Source organism: Athalia rosae, chromosome 6 (genome assembly GCF_917208135.1).
Source record: "Athalia rosae chromosome 6, iyAthRosa1.1, whole genome shotgun sequence".
Lineage (NCBI taxonomy): Eukaryota > Metazoa > Arthropoda > Insecta > Hymenoptera > Athaliidae > Athalia > Athalia rosae.
The window spans coordinates 14040735-14060170 of NC_064031.1; the positions used below are offsets into that span (position 1 = coordinate 14040735).

At 43.3% G+C, this 19436-nt stretch overlaps 1 protein-coding gene across 5 annotated transcripts in view; it reads right to left on the bottom strand.

The window, feature by feature from the left end:
- Window positions 1–19436, bottom strand: part of LOC105687582 (tyrosine-protein phosphatase non-receptor type 13-like) — an 88164-nt gene that overhangs the window by 35157 nt on the left and 33571 nt on the right. For all 5 annotated transcript variants that reach the window (XM_048657339.1, XM_048657335.1, XM_048657337.1 and 2 more), the window contains one exon: window positions 18422–18597. In XM_048657339.1, coding sequence (XP_048513296.1) covers window positions 18422–18596 — 175 coding nt within the window. In that variant the 5' untranslated portion in view covers window position 18597. The remainder of the gene's footprint in view (window positions 1–18421; window positions 18598–19436) is intronic.

Sequence of the window (19436 nt, forward strand, 5' to 3'; positions counted from 1 at the left end):
GTTGAAAAAAAGATCTTAAGGGCAGTAAATTTCGGGGGAGAAAGGGTCGTTTTTCATATTTTCCTGCAAACGACCATCGGCTTCGAGCGCAAGGTACATAAAAATATTCGTCGAAAGAGTGTCCCTATTTAATTAATCTTAAAGAACAATCGTCGATACACGCGATAACTTCCCGTGCTTTTTGCTCGTCTCCACGTATTCCTGAATTTCGCAATTCCCCCGATTCTACCGAAGATCGTTGATGCTTAACGAGGTCAAAGTTCGGGGAGGAAACTTCCGCGTAGAAAAACTGTGACCCTATAATGACGTCATTTTCACGGATGCCATCAAGGTTGCGACGTAATCGACGCTGCGTCGTATCTCACTCACACAATGTTTTTACGCTTCTTTTTTTATTTTATTTTTTATTATTCTGCTTTCTTCGCTACCCTTATCGCTTTGCCGCCAAAGCTACTGTTGCGCGGGACTCGGTATTACTCGATCGATTGCATGAGTAGATGATTTTGGCTTTCACATTTGGATTCCTAAGCTGATTATACATAAGATGACTCTTGGAGAACCAAAAAAAAATTCGCTTTTTGAGCGAAAAATAAATCATTGTTTTAATCGGGTTTAATATGCTTTTCTTGCGTATTTTGACCTCAGGAGTCCGAATCTGAAAGAAAAATTAATCTATCTCTAAAATTGACCGAGTTATCGCTAATTTTCAGCTTTTTGGGGCCAAAAATTGAAAATTGATTTTTTAGTCTATCTAGATGTAATTTGAGCTCAGGAATCCGAATCCGAAACAAAAATTGATCTATCTGCAAAAATGACCGAGTTATCCTCATTTTTTCGCGATTTTTGGTACAAATTTGAGGATATCTCGAAGGGAAAAAATCGTAGCTCAATTTGGACAACGGATTCGTGTTCCTGAGGTCAAAATACATAAGAAAAGTGCCATACGATCGATTTTTAAAAATAAAAATTTTTGGCCAAAATTTGAAAAAATTGTAAGGGGTACCCCTTGGAAAAATCTCAAATTTTGGCCAAAAATTTTTATTTTTTAAAATTGATCGTATGGCACTTTTCTTATGTATTTTGACCTCAGGAACACGAATCCGTTGTCCAAATTGAGCTACGATTTTTTCCCTTCGAGATATCCTCGAATTTATGCAAAAAAATGCCAAAAAATAAGGATAACTCGATTATTTTTGCAGATAGATCAATTTTCCTCTCGGATTCGGATTCCTGAGCTCAAATTACATCTAGATAGACTAAAAAATCAATTTTCAATTTTTGGCCCCAAAAAGCTGAAAATTAGCGATAACTCGGTCAATTTTAGAGATAGATTAATTTTTCTTTCAGATTCGGACTCCTGAGGTCAAAATACGCAAGAAAAGCATATTAAACCCAATTAAAACAATGATTCATTTCTTGCTCAAAAATCGAATTGTTTTTTGCTTCTTCAAGAGTAATCTCAGGTATAATCAGCTTAGGAATCCACATCTGAAAGCCAAAATCATCTACTCATACAATCGATCGAGTGATCATTAGGTGGAAAAAATTTTCTTCAACCCTAATATGTATATACACATTATGTAGTATACGTGTACGTGGTAATGTTACACACAACATCTCGCATTCGACCTTGTTGCCCATGGCTTGGTTCCAGTTTCACTTTTTTTCCACCCAGCAGCTTCCATTTCGTATTTTTTCTTACGTGTCGTGGACGACCGGCGCACTCTCCTTTTTACCCCGCGTGGATCGGGGGGATGGAGGTAGATCGTGTGCGACAAACGTGAGAGAATTCGCAGAGTTTCAAAATTTTTCAAGTGCTCCTTTTTAGGGATAGTTGTTATTCCGCGGAAGAAAGACTTTTCCTTGTAGCCTCGTGTACGAGTATATGTCCGTATATAGTATATACGTATACGCAATATATACGGCGAAGAATAGAATTCCATCGTGAAAAATATAATTCTCGTCGTTCCTCGTTATTTTCAATAGAATACACCACCCGCGAAACCTCCGCGTTATTTTCGAAATTATTTCTCCGTTTCAGACATAATTAAAAATTCAACTTATCGTCAGGTAGGTATGTCCGTTCTCCGTCTTCTTCTCGTTTGTAACATCGGCAAAAGCTTTGTTTAACTTATATTCAAATGAGCGAAAACGCGGTGATAACGCACAGATTTTAGTGTGAGAATAAGAAAAAATGAAAATTGAAGCGAAAGCTTTTTTCATTTTGATAAAAGTCTAGCCGGTAGGCACCTGGGGTCCATAGCAGAATTAAATCTGTCGCTGTTGATAAACTGGAAGAAACGTATACGTGTATACCTCGTCGGTGTTTGGTCGATATGTATACCCATCTAACGCTGACAATGAGAAATTGGTCGGTCACTCTCTAGGTTTTCAAGTCGTTTTTTATCCGGGATATACAGCACGCGATCGTAGATGTATTATTTGTATCTTCATCCCTCAATGGTGCTTGAAAAGTTGGACAGGTTTTTCCGCCAGACTTCTCAAGAGGGTAAACTTTTTCTTTATTTGTTTATTTTATTTTATTTTTTTCTTCTTCCCGCTCTCTCTCTCTCTCTACTTCAGTTCTACAACAAATACGCTGACGGGCGTACGTACGTGCAAGTTTCTCAGGGTTCGAGAACTCCTTGATATCCCGATTTTGGTCTGCCGCGCGAACGTGGCCGCCGGCCGCGCTGCACCGTTAGAAAATGAAATAGTCGGACTCAGATCACCGGAAAGGGTGGCAATTCAAAGTCATGAATAAGGATGAGACACGAACTACGGGGCTGAGCCTAGGGCCAGGCAAATAGGTCAGAGGGTGTTTTTAGCAACTCGAAACGGCCGGGCCGTCCTACGGTCTAGTTTTAATCCAGACGTTACCCCGGGGACCATTAGCGAAGTCGAAGCGCAGTTGTTTCCTGATCCAGCTAGGAAAAGCCCCCCCTCCCCCATACTTTGCCAAGTTTTACTCAGCAGTTGTTACGTATCACAATAAATTACGTAACCCGTTCACCTGCAGTAAATTATCTGTTTTCCGCACGGATTTAATAAAGCCGGTGTTCAGGTTGGGTCAGCTAATTAGATTATTCGATACGATGGGAACGCCGACATCCTTCGTTTTAATCCTTACGAGTCACGCGGCTCGCATAAACGGCACGGTCGCGCATCCGCGTCTTCTCATCACCCCGTTCCTACGTTCATTCGACAAAATAACCGGACTCTTTTTACATTAATCTCCCGAAATTTTCAAGCACCAGAGTTTTAATTGCGAGAGGGGAACTCGTAGGCCGTGACACAAACTGGGTACGATTAAGATGCCCTCGTGACTGTGAAGATGAAGAGAAGAAAAACAAAAAAAAAGAAGAAAAGATCTTCGCCCCCACCGGTTCACGAAACCCAAGTGAAATTCGTTTTTCTTGCGAGTATCGCTCGTTCGGGATCAATCAGGTAACGTTGTACTGCAACAGCTGAATTTCCTTACAGGTATCTTGTCATGGAAGAAAATATTATATCCTCTACTGCAGTCGAGTATTATCTACGTACGGATATATGATTTTCCGTCGCCATGCCCCCGAAGTAGTCGGTAGGAAAATATGGGTGCATATTTTCCAGGTTAATAGGTACGAGGTATTGGATGTCGCGTCGCTTCGGCAGCGAACCGGTGGCCTCTCGGTTAAAGAAAACAAGGTAAACTCCACCGTCGATGGAAACACTCTGAGCGATCGTTCCGAACAAACTGAATTTCACATCGTCAGAATAGCAAATTAATTTCCAATAATAGATATGGTATACAAGGGTCGAGATCGTATGGAATGAAAGACGAGACAACTCGATCGAAGCGAAAATTGAAGGGTCCATTACTGCACTGAATTATTTACGGTATCGCGATTAACGCATTATTCGATTGCTTCCAAAAGACGTGCTGAAGTTCGGAATTCAGTCGCTCTTTGAGAGATTCTTTCATTTTGAATTTTCATTTTCTAAAACTAGGCATTTTCCAGCAGCAGAAATCGTTCCGTATAATTCGATGCAATCCGTTTTTGGTTTTTTTCAATTTTTATTCGCTTTCTGATAAGTTTCACCTCTTCGAATCTAGTTATCATCCCGTGGTAGGAAGAAAAAAAATATACAAACGGCCGTCTCCCTGCTTAATAAAGGGATAGTGGTTGTTTCTGCTGATCCTCGAGCACAATTTTCACCCCACCGTGCCTGTACTGTGTATAGCGTGGGTTTAATCATATCGCCCACTGTCGAGCAGCGAGCGTGACCCGTGAAGGAAGACCTGGATGTATTTTGCTCCTTCTCGTATACCGGGCATTTCACGTCAATCGTGCCACTTTTTTCAGAATATCTATTGAACTTTTTCGATGAAAATTTTACAGATAAATCAATTTGGCTACCAGATTCGAATTTCTGAGATCCCCGGATTAAAAAAATTGAGCATACGGTTATAAGCGGCGCACAGGATATTTTTAACCCGCCAGGCTCATGAACCCGAACAATGTGCTCCTCGTATCAACGGATCGTGACCAGAGTTTCGAGCGATGTCCCATCGCGCGTAGGTGGGTGCTTTGGGTAATTTTCTCTCTCTCGCGAGATACGCGATTACTTGAATACGTTACGGCGTTTTACTTTGATATATTTTCCAAATCGAATACCTCCGATTCAAAGGGTGGGACGCGAAGCGGTGCCTCATTGTTCTCACATTTTGACATTGAGATAACTTTTCCCACGTTTTTGTTTGCGCACAGCGTTACCGTGGATCGATATTGAGCGAGGGGGTGTTCCGCAGACGCCATTTGTAATACAAAGACACGCGGTATCTCCGCATCCGACCGTTCGATCTTCACTTCCACACTCTCCGTCAAACTATAATACCATATATGGAAAACACATTCCGGAATTCCCCCCCCCCTCCCCCCCACTTCGGATAATTCCAAAACTGAGGGCTGAATTTCCTCGTCTCACGATTACGCGACGCTCAAATTATACGAGCAAAATATTCATGAATCTTCATCATCCGTCATCGCTCTTGTGTACGTACATCTTGTACGGTTGACGTTACGATATCTGCACGTTATCGCGAGGATCGGGCGTTCAACGAAGAAAAATATATTCGCACGAATCATCACGACGAATTTATTCTCTTCGGTATCGCGAATTGTAAAAAAAATTTCAGCTTCACGCATCAAGAGGGACGTTTCGACGAAGTTTCGACAGCGTAGTCTTTGTCTCTTTTTCAGCGGTGCGAGCTTTCGGATCGTTTACACAGGGACTGCAGGATGAAATAACAAGTAATCAACGAGGCTCTTCACGTGGCCCGATATTACCACGAAATCCTCTCGGCCGGTACCGGGGGCTGAAAAGAGAGATCGAGCTCTGATATTACGCTTCAAAACTGCAGAAACATCAATTCCAACGGCACGAGAGACACGAACTTTCAATATCATAGCGAATGAAGTGAAAAAATTTCAAGCGCTATCCGCTCCCGAAGTAGCAAAAAATATTTAGAAACCGCTCCAAGATGTTCTCAAAAATTTTCACATCGCTCCTTCGGTCTGGCCGTTAAAAAAAAACCTCGAAGGACATCCGAATATTTCGTTATCCGGCCGAAAATTTTCCGAGCACTTTTCCTTACGCGACTAACTGTCGATTTTTTTTTTTTTTTTGTTTTGGAGATACCTACCACTCGACGTTCAAAAATAGAGCTCGCGATATTTCCACCCTAATAAGTGTGCGCCGCCGTGTCTGCAGTTGGAGCTTCGCACTCAACGTCGGAGCTTTAATTAATCCGACGTAGTTTTTCGCGGAGCGATCCTATACCCACATTAGGGTCCCGTACAAATGGATCCGTAGGTTTTCAGTCGCCACCCCTTGAGTTCTGATATTTTTTTTTTCCTCCCTTTTTTTTTTCCCCCACTCCATTTCGGTCTGCATCTGATATGTTGTTTTGCGTTTGTGTTGTAATCGCAGGCCTAACGGAAAACGGAGTTGCGACGGGGATGGGGGGGGAGGGGGGTGTGTGGAGCGAGAAGTAAAACGGCGGGGGTTGAAAGATGGATCACATTGTAACGATCGGCTTGTCGAAATTGCCCCCAAACTCCGGCCTCGAAATAACCGCCGACGCGCATGCCGTAACCGCTTTCAAAAGCGTTCTACTAGTACCGTAGTTGTACATTGTTCAACTTTATTCCCTTAGTTCTCCACCGCCACGATGACGTAGGTAACATGGAAGTTTGTTGTACCGTATCATATCGCGCGGTAATGGAGTCTTAAATTGATAAAATAATGTAACGAAAGTATATGGTCGGAAAAGCTGCTTCCACGGTGTTGGAAACTCCCATTAATTGTTCGGATCTGCGCATTCTAAGCACTTCGCCGATAAACCCAGCTTATACTTTTCGTTCTTTGATATTTACGAATTTTCAACCAACTCGATTTTCGATCGCCAATTAAAAGAGTTCATCGCCGATTCGGTACGCTTGAGAGTTTTTCGCGACGCGAATCATGAATTTACGTTTCTTGCTTTCCCCGTTCGACTCGCTGACTTATTTTGTCGGAAAGTGAAAAAACGAGCGATTGCATTCCTTCGTGAAACAATGACCCCTTTTTTTCTCGCAAAATTTTTGCCAAGGTTGCAGGGAATTCCTCGGATTCCATCCGTCGCTCGATTTCCCCGACGAAGGAGAACGAGGTCCCGCTGTTACGCTGAAAAGTTCGTCTGCCGCGCCGCGATGAAAATCATTGAAAGTTTGTTGAATTTTCTCAGAGAGCGCGGTAAACTCCGTTTTCGCAGCTTAGGAACTACGTATATTCATGAGCGATGAGAATTTTTAACCCTTGCCCCGTCCCCCGGCGCTAGCTTTTATGAATAATATTACGCGCACCGCGAGCGGAGGCATTAATTAGCGTTCATTCCTCGTCATCCTAAGATTACCCTGTCGGCTGTTGAATTGGAACAAAACGCCAGCCGTCAGTTTCATTTCATACGGACGATTCAATGCGCCGGTAGAGAAAAAAGCGACCTGTGAGTTCGGTATAATGTGTCACAGTATCGGAGACCGGTGAGGAGTTTATTGTGGGGTAAAAATAAATTGACGCCGCTCCGGGCGACTTAATTAAAAATCCTCAATCACGTTCTCCGGAGAGCAACGAAGTAATTTAATAAAGTCAAAGTTCTAAGTTTTGAATTTTAATTTCTGGCATTTATCTCGTCTCGCGTATCTCGACCTTTCACCCCTAGTAACTAGAGTATTCTTTTAGCTAATAATTGTTATTCACGTATTTAGCCGGCTGCAGCGGTGAGGTCGGACGATCAAAAAATAAGCGAATTCCGAAAGCGTAGCGATTCGCAAATTGGAATTACAATTCAAACGGGACTTTCATAGATTCCCCGTTCACTCGCGCAAGGGTTATACGTTCGTCCAAATCCTGAGCACACCAACGAGTGTTGTTGAATGGGACTGGTAAGAAAATGTTAGACAAAGGACAAACAGAGATTATTGCTTTTCATCTCTGGAATTTCATTTGGCAAAGGAGACTATGGAAATAGCTGAAATTCCGCAACTGGTTCAATTTACACACAGGGGTGTAGCTCGGAAAGGTTGAAAGCTGCCGCTGTGCCGCCGCCGCCGCCGCGGTCTTTTATGCGCAATATTATTTTATTTTATTTTTCTATTTTTTTTTTTTTCAAATATTTTTCGATACGCCTACAAACTCTTGCAATACTGCATATTTCCCGGTAATATTTTTCATCCGGAATGTGACTCGTAATAAAAAGAGAATCGACAAATTTAATCATCGAACACGATCGTTTCGGAAGTACGTCGGTGATCCTTTTTCCCACCGCAAGATATAGCGGGTGTTATTACGTTGAGAAGCTGCATAACTTGACAAAGAAAAAAAAAAAAAAAGAAAAATAAACGGACAAGAAAAAACAGCGTTAAAACACTTCGGTCGAGGATCTACGAGGCCGCAGACCGCCCCGTTTACGGCGCGGGCGTTAAAGGGAATAAAGAGATAAAGGAGAGATAGAAGAGATAAGTCGAGAGTCATATCTCCGGAGCCCGTCCTCCCGGTGTGTCCTTACGGTAAGCTTATCCTTCAACGGGGCTTTATGACGTCATTCTTCGACGACGTGCCAGGCACGATCCGCCGACATGAACAATCGACAGAGATCGGCAAACGACTTTTCAATTCGGAGGGCGCTCCTATTTTCCGTTTAAAAAATTTTTCCAACCCCATCGTCGAGCTCGGGGGCCGCGCGACTCGCGTTCGCGAACTTTTTTCCCCCTGAACGATGGGTGCAGTTTACGTCGGCCCTACGTTACGGCGCAGCCGTTTACCCCGTGCGCTCTCTCTCTACGATCGAAGAAATGGCCGCGTAACCGCATCAAACACCGACCGAACACACACGCGGATTCCAAAACTGCACCGTGTACGGGCCGTTCGCGCCAGCGGTACTGTCACTTCGGCAATAAATTACGACACATCTCGCTTAACTTTATCAGGACCGGCGGCGCACAGATACCGGACCACCTAGTGACGTACGGGATTCCGTTAAAGCATTTTCGAGCGGGACACACGCCGTACGCGCCAGTCCCTTCGGCCGAACGTACCGACGTTTTAAAGCGAATGGATTCCTCCGTTTTCCAACGGATTTTCGCCCGCCACCCTCGATAAGATCGGTCGCGATTCGACGTTTTTCGCGCACTCCGTTTCCCTGAATACCGTGCTAATTGCGCGCTGCCAATATCCGACTCCCTGCGAGATGATTATTTTTCATCGTTGGTACACTCTCGCGTCCCGCGTCGTTACAAGCCATTCAACTTACAGACGGGATTAACACGTTTCGGGGGGACGTATCTCTCTTTAAAAGTGAACGACCCGGTGACATCGCGGTCTCCAGACAACCTACGTTTCGTACTCCTCCCCGCCCCCACCCCCACCCCGTGACATGATTTAACGCCGAATCGGATCCACGCCGATGAATTAATTCATTACCGAAAGGACGACGACGTGTGATGATCACCTATTATTTTTCGTCCGATGCCCGTGAATTTTGGACTTGCGTCAAAAATCGAGAGCTTCAGATTCGAAAATATACAACGATATTCGTGACTTCAAGCTGGTCGGGAGATCAATTTTTTCATTTTTTTGGGATACGATTATATAATGAAAATCGCAAAAAGCTCTAATTTCACTTTGCGCGCTCGGTTAGCGAATACCTCCTCTACGCGTGTACTGTGAAATTGATTTCGTAGGATGAGAATGAAAAAAAAAAAAAAACAACAAAACATTCATCGACAAACGTATTTTCCGGACACAGCCAGAATTTTTTCGCCGAACCTATGAGCGTTGCTGTGGCGTATGTTCGATGCAAATTCCAGCTATCCAGACCGCGACCGCGCGACGATCGCTATAGCGAGTCGTTTATCGGTGGTTTTTAAAATACCGCGTGACAGCTATTCGGTTTTATTACGATACGAGTTCAAGGGGTGGTTATATTTCTCACCTGCAACCCCCTAAGTTCGCTCGGAATCGGTAAAAAATTTTCCCTCTCAAGAAAGAGAACGAGAAACCTAGAGTCACACGGTGACGCGCGTCACCCCAATAATGGGTCGGCTCGTGCCGTTTCGATTCCGGAAAATATCCCCGGGGAATCGATCGTGCGAAATTAAACCCTCTGCGAAAGTTCCCAGTAGTAAGTAAGTCTCGATCGTGTCCTCGGCGAGTTCGTCACGCCGTTACGCGCGCTTCCCTCCGTACACGTCGCGTGCGGGGCATTGGTTTCACCTGGTCAAGCGCGCCGCGTTTCTGGCACACTCAGGACGTAATTAATGGCTCACATGCCTACCGCACAGGAGCAGCGTCGCGGCGTCTCATTTGAGGGATAACAGCGCCCCACGGTCCACCGTGGTCCACGGATACCTCCGGCTGATGGAGTTACGACCTGACGTCGATTGAGCCTGACGGGGAACTTGTGTCTCCCCGGGGATCGAATGACACGAGGATACCGTCGCGACGGGAAGCGGACGGGGAAAAGAACTCGCGTCCAGGGCAGTTTTGTCGAACCGGTACGACGTTAATTCCTCCGAGATAACGTCCTTTTGATTCGAATTTAAGGAGTATCTTTTTTCGCCCTCGCGTCTTCTCCGAATTTCGAAAGATCGAGGGAATTAAGTGCGGGTGTGTCTCTCGCCGTTAATGCCCGGCAGAGAGATATGGAAAATTATTAGCCAAAGCCGACGTTTCGATATTGGTTTTTTTCCCACCAGCGGGACCGAATCGACGTTTTATTTTTCGTTTTTTTATGCATGAGAATCGACCGACCGCGTCATGCAAATGTAAGTGTTGTACGGCGGCGGGGCACGGGAAAATGAAAAAGGAAAGGTCATGGTTCCTCATCGGAATACGGCGTTTTATTGAATCTGGATCGGGTAGTTGAGATTAAAATCCAACAAGGCGTGCGTTCATTACTACCCGTGTACGGTAAATCTGGATGAAAAATAAAGAAGCGAAAGAGAGAGAAGAGAAAAAAAAACAAAAAAAACGGCGTTTGCAAAACATTTTTCGCTACACGAATCCGTTCCAGCGCGGATACTCGTTCCCCTCGCCCTCTCTCTCTCTCTCTCTCTCTCTCTGCCCGTGTAATTCCGGTTCGTATAAATGCGGTATTTGGTCACACGTCCCTCGGAATAAATATTTTTCGCTCCCACCCAGCGTTTCGGATTTGAATAATCCATGTGGCGCTCGACCTGCTCAGGTGCCGCGTGGGCGTTCGCCTCGTGACGTTCTGCGTTATCGCGACGTTAAGTGTGCCCTTTCACTCGATAGGGGTAGTTTCCCGATTCGAGGGTCTTACGGCCGTACGGCGGGTACGGCGATCCCGCCGTGACGTCGTCAGCCGCAATATTGAGCGGTGCAAAATTTTCAAACGATTCGCGCGCCCAGATCCGCTCGACAAATATTTGCCGAAAGTTCGCCTACGCGAAGAAACCCTACGGACGTATAACTGTCGGTACGGTCTGACGTCCGACGATGTTTGCTTTCGGGCAAAAAGTTATGGCAAAGTTTGGGGCGAGCCCATCGACGTCTGTCATGTAAAGTTTAACAACCGGGAACACCTCAACGCCGGCTGCGGAAACTACAACGATATTCGACCCCCGGTATTTCGAGACACCGGGAAGACCGCGATGCGACGTACATTTCATACGTTGAGTATAACCAGCGATTGTCTCATCTTATCTGATACGGACGACATCGCGCTCCGAACCCCACAGATGTCACGACACAGACCGCCTGAACCGAAATCTACTTGGAAGTTGGTCGAATTTCCTCTCACCGATGGTGTTCAAACTCGCCAGTACGAATGCGCTCTACGGGGATTCGGGGGTATCCGAAAATATTTCGAATTTACACGATTCTTTGCCAACTCCGGTTTTTTCGTTACACGTGTACGGAACTGTAAATTTTAGAAATGCCTACGGTCTGTCAAATATTTGACTTTTGTGCTTAGAACCGATGGGTCGCTGTTGGAAAAATAAATAAGTAAAAGGGAATGGAGAAACGAATGCCTTTCGTGTATATACACGTGTGTGTGGAAACGAAATGAAAACCTCCTCGCGTGGGAGGCGATCAATGATAAACTTCCATCGCCTGCAGTTCGATTCCACTTGAGTAACCCCACTTTAACGGCGTACGGCGTTGAGAGTTAAGAGAGAAGATCGACTACGAAACCTTTGATAGAAGGAAAAAATATAAATAGAGTGAACGCGGTGCCAACCGCGCCGCGTTTCGATCAAAGAGTTTTGTCGTTAAAAGGGAATGATTTTGATTTCGGCTTTTCCGAAAGAAAAACTCCCATCGTCATCCGGATCTGTACATTTCGCCCCGGTACCTCCCGATCGGCAAACGGACTCGAAAGTATTTTCCATGAATTTATAACGCGCATCTAGGTTTACCTCCGACAATTTATGCGCATATGTCGCTCGTAGATAACCCTCGCGTAAGTCCACCGTATCGACGAGCGTTTAGGTTCCGGCGCTCTTTGAAAAATAAATAAAAAACGAGCAGGTGTTTTTCATTTTCCGAAAAATTGGTTAAAATTTTGGTCAAAGAATTTGGTCAATTTTTTCTTTCTTTTACTTTCTGTTCAAAGCCTTAGCGGAGGGATTTATCGCGGTGTTACTAAAGTACGTACAAGCGGAAGAAAAAATTAAATTAAATTAAATTAAAGGAAAAAAAAAAGAAAGAGTGAGAGAAAATTCCCAAAGCAGTTTTCTCGCGTAAAATATTACCCGATTTGCGTTTAATAATTCCGGGCAAGGAGTAAGGGATAATAAATCGTCGTGCGAAATCTCAGGCCGTGTATATACTTACAGGTGCACTATGTATACGTTACGGTCTGTGCAGCACGAGACTTAGAGTTTTGACAGTTTCGATTCTATATCTCACAATCGTTGCGACTATAATTTTTTTTCCCCCCAGATACGTCTCGATCGGTTCGATAAATTAATGAAAATCTGGAGCCGAGCCATGTCAGGTGCGACCCATTTTCCCAATATTATTGTACATTGTAAGTGATTTTCTTTTGAGACACGTTAACTCGATTTATCAAAGACGTATCGTAATAAAAAGTGCGCTATAGAAAATTATACGAAAGTTCATCAATTAGTTTGCCGGTACATGTAGTTTGGAAAGTTTATTTTTCAGTTTTCTTTTTTCCGTACGATCGATCCGCACGAAGCGCAACTTTTTAGGTACCATGTGTGAAGAATTAAATCGTTAACCGACCATCAATCACCGCTGGACTCGAAAGACTTCGACGGGGGCGCCATGCAACAAAAAGAAAATAAAAAAAAAGGAAAAACTCAACCACATTTGAAGAAAAGATTCCATCAAAAAAGTTCCAACTTCGAAACTAGTGTATAACACGAGGAACAAGACGTTTTGCTTCAATTACTGCGTCGTGATATTTTTTTTTTAACCCGTTTCCCGAACGGGAAAGGCTCGCGAGTTGACGGGAAAAAAATTCCGTTCAACGTTTCGACGTTCCTTCGATGTGACGAAGTAAAATAAAATAAGTTCGACAGTTTTCTCTATACTCAAAGGGTTACCTGTAACGTACCGACGTCACCGAGGTGATCCCGTAGAGAGTGTCTCGGTTTTCGGAAATTTAAGAAGCTGCTCAACTCGCGTATAGAGGGTAGAGTGATAAATATACAGCCACTGGCGACGGAAAAACTATTCGCGAATAAAAGGAAAAATTTTAGCGCACGACTTCGAACGGACCACCCCGTGTGAAGTCCTACGGAATATTTGCGAAGCAGCGCGCCATGCAGCATCCGGAAGAAGATTTAAACTCATACACACCGATGAATGTACCCACGTATTTGCCGTCTATCTGTATTTGTATAGAAGCCATTCCAGATACATATCCCCGCCTCGCGAAGATGGTTTATGTATTTTTCGAATATATACATACAACAACGTAAGTAAATATATGTACAAATAAGAGGAGGTAGTCTAGTGGTTATACGTGTACGAAGTGCAGCCCAGCTCTGTATATCATTGTCAAATCCTCAAAGATCTGCGGGAAGCTCATCCCTTGCTATTTTATGCTCTCGCACCGAACGAGGAGAATTTGTGAAAATTCGAAGGCTCCGAGAACTGGATATACACGCTACGAATACACGGACGCCAACGTTGGTGCTCACATGTGTCCTACGTTCTCATAAATATCAAACTTTTCAATACGCGCTCTGGCTTCCCGCGCTTTTTCACCCCTTCCCCCCAGCTGATGCTCGTCGGGAATAAAAGACAGCGTATTTAAATTCGTTGGAATCATCGATTCCTTTCGAATTACGGATGTATGATACTCATCATCGTGTACCAAGCGTTTCACATCGAAATGTAGGGCGAATTTAACAAATCCTCGAAAGAAATTACCGAAGAATTTATTACGGGCATTAACGATTCTTTGGAATTGGAATTTCTACGTCATCCCTCGATGTTATATTCTTACTTATTGTTAGCGACTCGCAACGGGCACGGGGGTCGCGGAATTCGCGATATTTCGAATTTTGCTAATTCAAGATATTTCGAGAAATGTGAAAACGAAAAGAATGGTTCACTTCGTTTTCTCAAACGTACTAAGTTCTCGCTGATGTCGTACCCCTTCAGATTTTAGAATCCTAAGAACTCAATTTCGAAATGAAGAAAAGAAAAAAAAATAAACGAAGTTTCTGGCGGAATGTAATCATAATGAATTAAATGTGGTTTTGCTAGTCTGCTGCGACCGGACTGAAAAAAATTTGATAAAATCCAGGGTTTTTAATGGGAACGAAAGATTTGGCAATTATCCAGAATTAAGGCTCGGACCTCGCAGCGTAAACCCCCGAAAAGCGAAGAGATCCGAGTTTTTCAAAGCGGATAAAAAAAAAGGAAAAAAAAAAAAGAAACCGGTCGAATTCCGATCAGCAGTTTGTGCCAAGTCTGAAGGATTAAAAGATTTCGAAAGACCTCACCCCGTAAACGATCGTGTGACGAATGGAATTTTGAAAAGGGGTGGTGGGCGGTGTGCTTTCGTTGAACACGATTCCATTAATGCGACAGTTATTAGTGAAAAGGGAAAACGAGGAGTGAAATCGTGTTCCATAATTCATTTTATACCTGGAAATAATTATTATTCCTCCCGAAAGAGCGGATGATCGTTCGGCAAGGGAAGGAAAGGAGAGGAGTGGAAACGAAAGCGGAAAAAGAGAGAGGAAGAATTGCGGATATTCGGGCGAAACGTTCCCCGACCGAGCGACGTATGTAGTACGTGGCGCGAGTTCTGGACCGCGCGGATGGGGATCCTATATATTCCAGAAAGATGAATTCAATCGAGGGCCCAAGAACCGTATCTCGTTTCCCAGGCTTATAAATACCTCCTGTGGACCAACCTAACTTAACCAATTCCGCCACGCATCATTGATTTATATATTCTTCCCGCATATACCCTGCGCACGCTTTTCTCAGACAGGATGCGGTACACGCGCCAGAGTTTGGCTAGGAATGGAGGTAAGAAAATTGACAAGTTTCTTCTGACTCGTACGTTGAAAAAAATTCAAACTCGACGACTCAATTTCCTAATGTCGTAATGGCAGGACCTGTTGATGTGCTTTTTCAAAATTGACAGAAGAGCGGCTTGAAATGAAAAATAACGTCAGCGTGTCTTTTTTTGGTTTTATTTAACAATTTTTTTGTTTCTCTAATTTTAGTGTTCGCATGCGAATAATCCGTGTCTGTGTAATGGATTCGGTTGGCTGCTCTCTACTAAACATCAGCATATTTTGTCGCTTGCCGCACTAATCGACCAACGAATGGGAGCAATTGAAGAGTCAAGAGCCTCGGCGGGAGGAGCAGGATGAAAAATTACGGCCATTTCCTGTTTCGGGGTTTCCTTGATAACTGATGAGATTCCCTCCGCGGCGAAATCTTGTTTCCTCGAAGAATGAACATAGGCCCGTTTCTATCCAACCCCCCACTTTACTAATCCGTATATACATATTGCAGACTCTTGTAGATATTATTAAACGCGACCTCCGCACTTGCGTCGTTGTGGAAAATTGAATAATTGAAAGACCTCGAGTAACTTTCTACTTTCCTCGCTTCCCGGTCGACGAGTTGAAAAGTCGGAAATTTTTTCGCGTTTCAACCAAGTCTCATATACATACTAGGGTGGATTTGGAAAAAATTTTTTTTCTTTATTTTCCTAGCATGGGGGCAGAATTTGTACCTTATGAAAAAAGAAAATTTTTTTCACCCAATGATTACTCGATCGATTGCATGAGTAGTTGATTTTTTTCCTATTATTTTTGTAATTCAAGTATAAAATCAGAAAATTACATGCTCTTTTTTTGACTTAAAATTGAAGTTGAGTCGGGGAGCCTGAGCTTTGCTGGAGTCAGGTAGCCAGCAGCGTAGCGCTTTGTTGTGAGACGTCACCTTGGGGGCTGAGCAGAGGTGACGCCCCACAACAAACCGCGCGCCCGTGGCTATCTGACTCCAGTTTAGCTCTGGCTCCCTGGCAGACCGAGAAGTTCGAATATTACGACCCATGCAGGAATTGCGACGCATCAAAGTGAGTATACGACTAAAACCAATCGATATGTCTTATAATTTTTCTGCTCCCAACAGCGAATAATTAATGATTACTCAATTGATTTTCGAGCAAAAAATAAATCATTATTTTAATTGGGTTTAATATGCTTTTCTTACGTATTTTGACCTCAGGAATTCGAATCTGGAAGAAAAATTGGGCTATCTCTAAAATTAAACGAGTTATCGCCAATTTTCAGCTTTTTGGGGTCAAAAATTAAAAATTGATTTTTTCATCTATATTAATGTAATTTGAGCTCAGGAATTCGAATTCGAAAGAAAAATTGATCTATCTGCAAAAATGACCGAGTTATTACCGAATTATCGCATTTTTCGGCATAAATTTGAGGATATCTCGAAGGGAAAAAATCGTAGCTCAATTTGGACAACGAATTCGTGTTCCTGAGGTCAAAATACATAGGAAAAGTGCCATACGATCAATTTTTTAAAATAAAAATTTTCGGTCAAAATTTGAGATTTTTCCAAGGGGTACCCCTTACGATTTTTTCAAATTTTGACCAAAAATTTTTATTTTAAAAAATTGATCGTATGGCACTTTTCTTATGTATTTTGACCTCAGGAACACGAATCCGTTGTCCAAATTGAGCTACGATTTTTTCCCTTCGAGATATCCTCAAATTTATGCCAAAAATCGCGAAAAAATGGGGATAACTCAATCATTTTTAAAGATAGATCAATTTTTCTTCCGGATTCGGATTCCTATGCTCAAATTACATTAATATAGATGAAAAAATCAATTTTTAATTTTTGACCCCAAAAAGCTGAAAATTGGCGATAACTCGGTCAATTTTAGAGATAGATCAATTTTTCTTTCAGATTCGGATTTCTGAGGTCAAAATACGTCAGAAAAGCATATTAAATCAAATTAAAAGAACATACATACATCGTGTATTTCGCGACAAATCATACGACCTGTAAGCCTTCAAAAATTTCAATCCTGGGCAAATAAAACATTAAAGCGTTAAAAAATGTTATCTTTGTGAGAGGTTAAAACCTTGAAAATAAAATTTTAGACTCAAGACTCTCGAAAAAGAAATCGAGGTCGGGTGATTTTTCATGAAATCTCCCGTATTCAACCACAGTAATCCTTTCTTCACCGCGTGGGTCCACGAAATTTTTTTTCACGACCATGAAGCGTCTCCCTACTTGATGAGAGAAATGAATGATTAAAAACGTTAACCCAAAATCGTATATGTATGATACACGCCCTTTAATGAAGGTAATTTGAACTTTCATCTCATCGTGCGTTTCATTTATGCGAACCTGATGCAAATTACATTCAAGCTTCGCTAATATCGATTTTTTTCGGAACCCGAATTCGATCTAATCTCCCCTAATCGTCGCATCCTCGCTGCTGTTATTCTGTCAATATCGCGATGCGCACGTGCGATCCATCGCAGATTTGCAGATATTATAATCGTTCGATTGTGAAATTCCTGTAACCACATGTGCGTCGCACTAATCGCATTTCAATTGATGATCACATTAATTATACGCATATGAATCTATCGTGGCTCCATATTGCATGATACCTCCGAATGATTACCATGAATTTCGTGAGATTTCACCGGGATTCTGTAATTATTTATCGCTGTTAATCGGATGCGGTCATCGAATCATTTAATGTCCTTCCGAAAACCACCTCGTAGTTTACAAGTTCTTCTTTTCTACATCATCGAGCTTCTGTCGACGGCAAAAAATATTTACCGAGGTTCACGTACGTCATAAATCGGCATCGGAAAACGGTGAACTGCGGTCGCGAACGTCGTCCGACAAGACCGTTCGATTTTTAACGGCCTGTATCACAGTCGCAGGTGTAATAAAGCGTAACCATATTCGAAAATATCTGTACATACAGATCCGCCGCGGTGATCGAATAAACGGCTCGATCATTATCGCCATTATCACCTCCTGATCTCGAGGGGATATAACCGCTGTAGTGTTACCATGGCATTCACGCTCTGCTGAATTTTCGGTTATCTTCCTCGATTACCTTCGCAGCATCGCCTCATTTCGCCTCCACGTCCCTCCGATAAAAGCCGCGAACGAGGCTTATAGCCATTTCGTCCGGGGGGAAAAATCATCCCCCGCGTTAAACGAGACCTAAACTCACTTTTACTGCTTGATAATTATAAGCTGCACGACCAATCGTTTACCGATCTTACGAGTTATTTGAGTCTGGAGAGTGAGATAAAACTTAGAGAAAAAGATAAAACTTAGGAAAACTATACGCGCAATGCACAGCGCTACTACTTACTCGAGAGGAAGAGATCCTGGAGCGCCTGGGCAGCCTGACAAAGAAGTGCCCAAGTCTCGGGAGCCGCGAGGCTGGCACCTCTCAGGACAAGCACGTCTCCGGCCAAAACAGCGAGAACATCTTCGCTCCCCGTCTCTGTCGGCGTCGGCGTCTCCGTCGGCGTCAGAGTCGGCATCCTGAAAAAATACAGGGTGAACAAAAAAAAAATCAAATCAAACGTAATCGATCGATTTTCACATCCAACACTTTCCATGCTCGAACTAATCGGACGGAAAATGTCGATTCACGTATCGTTCGGACGGACGTACGTCAAGCGAATGGAAGGCGTGAACGAAAAATAAAAAAAAATGAAAATGAAAAAACGAAAAACTTTATCGACGGTGAATTATACATGAGCCGGGGTGTCTTTCCGTCGTATGTAGTTATAATCGAGTTTGGCTTATCCTCTGCCGATATGGATCCCGTTTCGCGTAGACGGAGGAATGACGTATCTTTTTTTCGCTTCCTATCAGCGTTTCGCCTATAGCCTGTCAAAATGCATAACAAAACTTTGAAAAGCAACGCGACGGTGTGGCCCGAGTGGTTTTACAGATAAGTATATAAGTGTATTATATAGAGCGCGACCGAGGGGATGGAAAACTCGGAGACTTTCGCTCCAACTATTTCCATAGTTTCTTGAGTCATGCAGCCGAGAGACTGACTTCTTCTACCCTGCCGCCCTTCTCGCGCTAACTTTCGAACAGCCCCGACTAACTTTTGAGTCACCGGAAGTACGGTATAACTACACTTGCATCTTTACCGTACCCATCATCTATACGGGGGGGGGGGGATGCACTTCCAGCCTCGAATATGGTAAATGACCCGAGCGAAGCGGATGATCAGACGTCAATTTCATAATTCCGCGATAACGCACTTGAGAGAGGTATGAGTATGAAAGAAAAAAAAAAAATGAAAATTTAATAAAAACGCGATGGAAAAGTTTGCCGAGATTCGTCGATGCCGTTCGAGTATCGTA